Source organism: Clupea harengus, chromosome 19 (genome assembly GCF_900700415.2).
Source record: "Clupea harengus chromosome 19, Ch_v2.0.2, whole genome shotgun sequence".
Classification (NCBI taxonomy): domain Eukaryota; kingdom Metazoa; phylum Chordata; class Actinopteri; order Clupeiformes; family Clupeidae; genus Clupea; species Clupea harengus.
The window spans coordinates 2,314,677-2,324,676 of NC_045170.1; the positions used below are offsets into that span (position 1 = coordinate 2,314,677).

The 10,000-nt window shown below is 43.8% G+C and overlaps 1 protein-coding gene across 1 annotated transcript in view; it reads left to right on the top strand.

Moving 5' to 3' along the window:
* The window catches only part of nudcd1 (NudC domain containing 1), a 37,043-nt gene extending 30,583 nt beyond the window's left edge, over positions 1-6,460 (top strand). Inside the window, exons 9-10 of the mRNA XM_031586608.2 lie at positions 5,074-5,233; positions 6,134-6,460. Coding sequence (XP_031442468.1) covers positions 5,074-5,233; positions 6,134-6,423 — 450 coding nt within the window. The 3' untranslated portion in view covers positions 6,424-6,460. The remainder of the gene's footprint in view (positions 1-5,073; positions 5,234-6,133) is intronic.
* Positions 6,461-10,000: the final 3,540 nt, after the last annotated feature.

Here is a 10,000-nt window from a genome sequence, read left to right on the forward strand (position 1 = left end):
GGGGAAAGAGTGAAAGTAGCCGACATATCGTATCGGGGGAAAGAGTGAAAGTAGCCGACATATCTTATCGGGGGAAAGAGTGAATGTAGTCTACTAAGAAAACATCTAAAAACATTTATTATTTCAGCAAAGATGGAAGCTAAACATGTTTCATTCCTACCTTCCTCTAGCTCCGATCACACAAAAAATAGTTTCACTAAAATATCTACCTAGCATCTACTGAGATTTGACCACATCCATTGATTCAGTCACAACATTGAATAAACTCTCCTAAAACAGGTATGTGGTTTCTGTTAGACAAGATAGATACATAGCATGATGGGCATACAGGAACTGTAATCCATTTGCTCTCTTGGAAGTTAAACTAGTTCTTTCTGCCATCTTAAACATAACAAATCTCTTCATACTGTGTCTATGTATGTCTTTCTGATTGAATCAGGTGTCAGGGTGTGCTTGCTCGGTCAGCTAAAGATTAATAGTCTTAACTATCTCTATATTAATAGTCTTTCTTAACTATCTCTCTATTAATAGTCTTTCTTAACTATCTCTATTAATAGTCTTTCTTAACTATCTCTCTATTAAGTCTTTCTTAACTATCTCTTTAATAGTCTTTCTTAACTATCTCTATTAATAGTCTTTATTAACTATCTCTATTAATAGTCTTTCTTAACTATCTCTATTAATAGTCTTTCTTAACTATCTCTATTAACAGTATTTCTTAACTATCTCTCTATTAATAGTCTTTCTTAACTATCTCTATTAATAGTCTTTCTTAACTATCTCTATTAATAGTCTTTCTTAACTATCTCTCTATTAATAGTCTTTATTAACTATCTCTATTAATAGTCTTTCTTAACTATCTCTATTAATAGTCTTTCTTAACTATCTCTATTAATAGTCTTTCTTAACTATCTCTATTAATAGTCTTTCTTAACTATCTGTATTAATAGTCTTTCTTAACTATCTGTATTAATAGTCTTTCTTAACTATCTCTCTATTAATAGTCTTTATTAACTATCTCTATTAATAGTCTTTATTAACTATCTCTATTAATAGTCTTTCTTAACTATCTCTATTAATAGTCTTTCTTAACTATCTCTATTAATAGTCTTTCTTAACTATCTGTATTAATAGTCTTTCTTAACTATCTCTATTAATAGTCTTTCTTAACTATCTCTATTAATAGTCTTTCTTAACTATCTCTAGTTTCTTCATTGTCATCATGACATTATCACTGGTCGGAGAGAATACTGATTTTTTCCCCTCAGAAAGCAGATTGAAAAGGGAGTTTCTTGTCTACACGTGTAAGTTATACTGGCCAAACTTTTTGTGGATTCTGCATTCACTTTGCGTATCAGCACAGATCTGTTAGCGAGTGGTGAACAGAGCCGGTGATTATGCTGTGGAGGCCTGAATGGTAATTTTGGACAGTGTGAATTTGAAAGAACACAAAGCACCTCTCACAAGTGCAATAATGGACCATGTTTTTTTTTCTCCTCAAAGACTGCCCAGGTTTTTTTTTTTTTTTTTTTTTTTTTTTTTCCCCTAAGTTTATTGAAAAGTCTTGCATTTTTGGAAGAAGGAACATAAGTAGCGGTCGGGAGGAGCGTGAACCCCAGTTGACCCTGGCAAGTACAGAGAGAAAACCAATGAGTCTGAGAGATGAGGAGAGAGATGTGTGCTGCACTTTTATTTCCAGAGCTGTTTCATTATCACAGCACACAGCACACAGGCACAGGAGTGAAGTCGGTCCTCGTCCTCCTATGAAGCAAAATTACCCAAGCCCATTCGAGAAGGGTCATGAGGTTGTGATGGGGGGGGGGGCATGAAGGGGGAATGTTTGTGTGTGTGTGTGTGTGTAGCAATAGCTGAAAAGATGAGTGAGTTTGTGTGTTTGTGTTTGTGTGTGTGTGTGTGTGTGTGTGTGTGTGTCAATAGCTGAAAAGATGAGTGAGTTTGTGTGTTTGTGTGTGTGTGTGTGTGTGTGTGTGTCAATAGCTGAAAAGATGAGTGAGTTTGCTTCAGCAGCAGACAAGTGACTCCTTTCTGCTTTACAGTTTTTCTCAGTTGCCTTGGAACATCTCTCAAATCATCTTTAACATTTGCCAAACAATAAGTGCATTTGGGTATACTGGCAGAGTGGCATTACCATGAACCCAGATATAACGCTCACTTGGGTACTACGGGCAGAGTGGCATTACCAGGAGCCCAGATATAACGCTCACTTGGGTACTACGGGCAGAGTGGCATTACCAGGAGCCCAGATATAACACTCACTTGGGTACTACGGGCAGAGTGGCATTACCAGGAGCTAAATGTGTCTGAATATGACGGCACTGTGGAGCTACTGTGTGTTCAGTCTATTACAGTGCAGTAGACTGCTCTATGTGATTAGAGGGTAGCATCCTAATCACAAGAACAGCAGGGAGGTTTTTCTCCTTGACTGCTTTTTGGGGATCATGGTTATTAGGAATAATAGTGATCATTTTCTTATATTCTTATTTTCATGACTTGGCTCTCAAAGAATGTATGCGGCATGCAAGATTGTCCCAGTGTTTTGTTCCCATTGTATCTGGGCTCACCAAAACGGGTGCTGTTCACCGAGGGGTGGATGGGGAGAAGCTGAGCCTTTCCCACGGCCCTGTCCAGAGTAGAAACAAGATGCTCTAAGGCAGGGGTTCTCAACCTTTTCGACTCTGAGGCCCAACTTTTCGTATTATTTTCATGATCTGTCTGTTATGCCTATTTATAGATGAGCTGGTCTGACTCGTCCTTCAACATGCCAGGTTAATATATGTGATACTATACTAGACTGTGACCACTGCACTGCCTACACTATGACCACTGCACCTACACTATGACCACTGCACCTACACTATGACCACTGCACCTACACTATGACCACTGCACTGCACCTACACTATGACCACTGCACCTACACTATGACCACTGCACCTACACTATGACCACTGCACTGCACCTACACTATGACCACTGCACCTACACTATGACCACTGCACTGCACCTACACTATGACCACTGCACCTACACTATGACCACTGCACCTACACTATGACCACTGCACTGCACCTACACTATGACCACTGCACCTACACTATGACCACTGCACCTACAATATGACCACTGCACTGCCTACACTATGACCACTGCACCTACACTATGACCACTGCACCTACACTATGACCACTGCACTGCACCTACACTATGACCACTGCACCTACACTATGACCACTGCACCTAGACTATAACCACTGCACCTACACTATGACCACTGCCACCTACACTATGACCACTGCACTGCACCTACACTATGACCACTGCACTGCCTACACTATGACCACTGCACCTACACTATGACCACTGCACCTACACTATGACCACTGCACCTACACTATGACCACTGCACTGCACCTACACTATGACCACTGCACTGCCTACACTATGACCACTGCACCTACACTATGACCACTGCACTGCACCTACACTATGACCACTGCACCTACACTATGACCACTGCACTGCACCTACACTATGACCACTGCACCTACACTATGACCACTGCACCTACACTATGATCACTGCACCTACACTATGACCACTGCACTGCCTACACTATGACCACTGCACCTACACTATGACCACTGCACTGCCTACACTATGACCACTGCACCTACACTATGACCACTGCACCTACACTATGACCACTGCACTGCCTACACTATGACCACTGCACTGCACCTACACTATGACCACTGCACCTACACTATGACCACTGCACTGCCTACACTATGACCACTGCACTGCCTAAACTATGACCACTGCACCTACACTATGACCACTGCACCTACACTATGACCACTGCACCTACACTATGACCACTGCACTGCACCTACACTATGACCACTGCACCTACACTATGACCACTGCACCTACACTATGACCACTGCACCTACACTATGACCACTGCACCTACACTATGACCACTGCACTGCACCTACACTATGGCCACTGCACTGCACCTACACTATGACCACTGCACCTACACTATGACCACTGCACTGCACCTACACTATGACCACTGCACCTACACTATGACCACTGCACTGCACCTACACTATGACCACTGCACCTACACTATGACCACTGCACCTACACTATGACCACTGCACTGCACCTACACTATGACCACTGCACTGCACCTACACTATGACCACTGCACCTACACTATGACCACTGCACCTACACTATGACCACTGCACCTAGACTATGACCACTGCACTGCACCTACACTATGACCACTGCGCTGCCTAGACTATTAACTGCGCTGCCTAGACTATTAACTGCGCTGCCTAGACTATTAACTGCCCTGCCTAGACTGACCCGAGAGGTTCAGATTCAAGCCTGCTACACGATGGGGTCCATAGGCCCTGAAGTGCTTAGTTGGAAAATAATGAACCTTTTCTAAAAAAAAAAAGCTCTCTGAAGAGATGACCCCTCCAGGGCAAGACCACGCACACACACACACACACACACACACACACACACACACATACACACACACACACACACACACACACACACACACACACACACACAATCTATGGCTGATCTTTCTCTTCAGTTAAAGGTGAATCTTACCCAATGTGTAGTCCACTCTGCACGTAGGGTTAATCGTTCAGATTACCATAATGTGTGTGTGTGTGTGTGTGTGTGTGTGTGTGTGTGTGTGTGTGTGTGTGTGTGTGTGTGTGTGTGTGTGTGTGTCCTCGTAGGTAAGATTACCATAACTCCAAAATAATACTCATTACATTCAGGCCCTTCTTAGAATGAAACCAAATCAGAGTTTTGTTTATTATTATTATTATTATTATTATTATTGTTTTTTATGTTGGTTGTGTTGTGTCTTATTGTTTGTTTGTTTATCAGTATTATGTCCTCCTGTGTGTGTGTGTGTGTGTGTGTGTGTGTGTGTGTGTGTGTGTGTGTGTGTGTGTGTGTGTGTGTGTGTGTGTGTGTGTGTGTGTGTGTGTGTGTGTGTGTGTGTCCTCCTAGGTGAACCTGGGCAGCCACCAGTACCTCTTCAGCGTGGACGTGAGTCCGACTGACATGCCCTGTCTCTGCCTCAGGCACGACGTGGACGCCCTGCTCTGGCAGCCGCGCCCCGGCCAGCCTGATGCATTGTGGGAACATATTGCCACCTTTAATGCCCTCGGTAAGGAGGTGTGTGTGTGTGTGTGTCTGTTGTTTGTCTGTCTGTCTCTTTGTGTGTGTCTGAGTGAGTAAGGGAGAAAGAGAGTGTCGCGTGTCTGAGTGAGTGAGTGAGAGAGAGAGAGAGAGAGAGAGAGAGAAAGTGTGTGTGTGTCTGAGTGATTGAGTGAGAGTGAGAGAGAGAGTGTGTGTCTTGAGTGAGTGAGTGAGTGTGTGTCTTGAGTGAGTGAGTGAGTGAGTCAGTGAGAGAGACTGTGTGTGTGTTTGCCTGGGTGAGAGTGAGAGTGTGTGATGTCTTTGTGCGTGCATACGTGTTTGTTTGCGTGAGCTTCTGTGTTGTATTTACACGGCTGAATCCTTCCGGATGATTCCTGGAAGCACACAGAGATTAGCGTGTTTGCATTGTTAGAATCCCATTGGTCTCATAGTCATTTAAAGTGGAATGCATTTTTCAGCGTTCCAATTTTTGCACGTCTATAGTCCTCGTGCTTCACAAATAGGCAATCCTGTGTGTGTTACACTGGCTCACACTGGCTGGGTGCACACATACACACACACACACACACACCGCCAGCAAGACACAAGTCTGTGTAAGGAGGCTCTAATGCTAGCCTTAAAGAACATTATAAAAACATTTGGAAGGTGTTTCTGTTAGTATGCTTGCACGGAGAGGGAATGTCTTCATTTGTATGCGTATAAACCCATTTAAAGCCCCTGTAAATCATCTATATTTGCCATTTGAGGTGCTGTACTGAACACATTAGCCCAGCTTGAGCAAAGCCATAAGACTATGACGAGCATTACCAGACACACACACACACACACACACACACACACACCTGTTCTGACGAGCATTACCAGACACACACTGTTGTGTGTTGTGTGCGTCCGTCATTATTTCCAGGTTACGTCCAGGCGTCGAAGCGTGACAAGAAGTTTGCCACCTGCGCTCCCGACTCCTCCTTCGCCGCGCTGGGAGAGTGCCTGCGGCGGGTCTTCCTCTACCGCCAGCCGTCGCCCGTGGATACCGTCCTCTTCAACCGGAAGGAGGGGCGCCAGGTCGGCCAGGTCGCTAAGCAACAGGTGGCGAGCCTGGACACCAACGAGCCCATGCTGGGCTTCAGGGCGTCCAGAGAGAGGCTGTACGTGCTCACCTCCAGCAGCCTCTTCGTCCTCAAGATCAACAACCAGTGACATGCTCCGGGCTGCAGAGTGACTGGGACACTGTCAGAAGGTCAGGAGGTCAGGAGGTCAAAAGGTCAGCGGAGACTGGAGGACTTTGGGTCAGAACTCCCCTTCGTAGTACTGGTCCAGTGGGAACCCGTTTAAACGCAATATCATTCCGTGCGTGCGTGCGTGCATGCGTGCGTGCGTGCGTGCGTGCGTGCGTGCGTGCGTGCGTGCGTGCGTGCGTGCGTGCGTGTGTGTGTGTGTGTCCTTTATAAGACGCATAGAGAGCTGCTCTGAAGAGATGAAGTGGTTAAATACAGTTTCATTCATTGGGAGACACTGCACAGCCGGAAATGGACCACACATTCTGTCTCCTTTAATTAGACACCAGGTGCGATCTCCCAGAACAGTCCCCCCCCCCCCACACACACACACACACACTCTCTCTCTTTCTCACCATGTCTACATGTCCTCCTGGTGTTATACATAGATAAATAAAAAGTCTTCTAAAGAGGATCACCTTGATGATCGTATGAGGATCGCTGAATCTAATAAATATACACATCATTTGGCAAAGTTCACTGGTCATCCTGTCCTTAATGATGGTAATTAGCTATTGTTTATCAGGATGCTAATGCTCGTTCATGTTTAGCATTGATTCCCCTGTGTGTGTGTGTGTGTGTGTGTGTGTGTCTCCCCCTCTTTACTTCAGCCCCTCTCATCTAAACTCATTACAACAATACATTACAAATCAGCAGCAGGGTCCTCTCTCTGCTTCTGTTTGTTTTGTCCTGTTCTTTTGTTTTGTTTTGTTTCTGTGTTGTGTGTGTGTGTGTGTGTTCAGTGTGAACCACTTAGTGTTTTCTGGAGCAGCTGACAGATGTCTGAGATAGTCTGTACTCGCTCGTGACTCATACCTGAAACCTCACAGAAGAAGGCCCTGCTCAAGCAGACTGGAAGACAACAGATACACACACACACACACACACACACACACACACACACACACACACTGGGCTCATCTGAATAGAATCACACACACCACTCCACACACACACACACACACACACACACACACACACACACAGTGGAGGCGGGGGGCAGGCAGACATTCAGCTGTGAGTCGCTCCTCACCTTTCTGCTGCCTGCTTCACCCAGGAGAACACACTTCCGTATGTCCGCCTCAGAATATCAACTTTCACAGCAGTGTGTGTGTGTGTGTGTGTGTGTGTGTGTGTGTGTGTGTGTACAGAACAAACTACTTATGGAGCATAACGTGACTTGTATTTGTTTTTTTGTTTTTTTTATACGCAATAAAGAACTCATCAGTGAAAGTCAAAGTGTTGTGCATTAATTCATCCTTGTTATCGTAATCCCCTACAAACAAGTAGTGATTCATGATAATTTTCCACTTAATATGCACACACATGTAAAGTATATGTTGTTATTTTTAGGCAAATAAGAGGAGATTAAATACTGTGGTTCATCAATATTCACATGTAAAGTATATGTTGTTTTTAGGTAAATAAGAGGAGATTAAATACTGTGGTTCATCAATATTCACTTGTTTAGTTTGTCCATGGAGTGCGTGCAGACCTTTTACTTGAACTTGTGATTCATGGTCCTTTTCCTCAGCGTTTCTTCATAATAGTATTATTTTTCCGTGTTTATGTCTTCCTGATGTATACGATGCGTATCCTTTTTATGCCCCGTGTCCCATCCCTATGTAAAGCAGAAGGACTCGCTCTGCAGAGACACACAGCAGAATCAAGCACAGTGTTGTGAGGAAAGAGAAAGAAATACTTCTACACCTACGCCTTACTTGTTTCACTTTACTCCTATTTTTTTGTATCCTTTTATTTATTTTATTTATCTATTTATTTCAATATATAAATAAAGTTGCCTAGCCTTGCCTTGCAATAAGGACATGGCTGAAGGATAGTGACTGACAATTGTTCCTGTGTGTTTAAGGCATTCGTTGACACTTTAGAGGATCCATTACATTTACATTTAGTCATTTAGCAGACGCTTTTATCCAAAGCGACTTACATATGTGCGACTTACAATGTATACACATTTTACATTTACACTGATGGCACACTGCACATCAGGAGCAATTAGGGGTTCAGTGTCTTGCTCAAGGACGCTTCGACAGGGAATCGAACTAGCAACCTTCTGATTACTAAACGACTTCTCTACCACTGTACCACTGTCGCCCAGATGTGATCCAGACATATCAACAAATGTATTTAAAAGGAATGAAGGTTAAGAGTGGATGTGTACTTTATTTGTAGAGGAACACTTGTTCACTTGTTTATTTACCTTCAGAGTTGCAGAATCATTACAAGTCCAGAAGCTTTTTATTTGTCAACAACAGCTACTTACTTAAGTGTTTAGATATTATGAAGAGGTGATCTAAAAATGAAATCTCTTACGATGTAGGTTACGTGCACATCAGAGGAGGATGAACACGTATCTGCTGTCTCGTGAAGCTGTCAGTGTGATGAAGGTGAAGATGAAGGTTGTGTGTCTATGCACAACAGACACATCTTTCCCCTTCACCTCTGTTTGACAAACAAACGGTATCCATGGAGATCACAGAGGAAACAGACGTGTCAGTCTTTGGTCCATCTGCATGACCTTCAGTTATGTGCATAAGGTCACATACCCGGCACGACTCTCGTCACTTTCAGAAAAACTCCTTTTTACCGTGGGAATTGAATGATTAGTCGTTGTGTTGTATATATCACTCAGCCTGTGCTTTAATTGATGCTCTCCCTACATGTTGCCCAGTAATGACTTCTCGCTGTTTTAGAGCGTAGAAGGCGATCTTCATTCGTTTTTTTGCCACAGATTTAATTACTGGTATACAATTGGATTGGCTTGTGGCGTGTGTGTGTGTGTGTGTGTGTGTTAGTGTCTGTAATTGGCCATCCCCACAGGTGGAGATAATGGGGAGAGGCCACAGTGTGTGTGTGTGTGTGTGTGTGTGTGTGTGTGTGTGTGTGTGTGTGTGTGGCCACAGCTTGTTCCACTAATGCACCTGAAGATTGCCTGTCAGAGTCCTCACCCCCTCCTCCCAATGCACTAATCATACCTCTCTGGACACACACACACACACGCACACACACACACACTTGCACACACTTTTTGCAGTAGACATAGTCGCTTTCATTTGACATGGCTACTGTATATACATATCCTATCTCATATGGGGCTGTGAACTCATATTCCATATCCAACCGTTTATTTGGTTGCCTATCGTCAGCTCCTGCTGTATTTGACTGCAGTTCTTAAAGAGGTCCTATTATGTGTTTCCAGTTTCCCCTTTCCTTTAGGGTGTTATAGAGCTGTTTGTGTGTGTGTAAACAGTCTGCGGAGCTACAAAGCCCAAAGTGCACGCCAGAGATACACGCCAGAGATACACGCCACTTTTCTCAGCCGACTGAAACGCCTAGTTGGAATTCCAGCCCTTTTCCTTTGTCACAAGATGATGCACAGACATGTAGAGTGGGAGAACAATAATGTGTGTTTGAAACATTGAGGAACAATAATGTGTGTTTGAAACATTGAGGAACAATAATGTGTGTTTGAAACATTG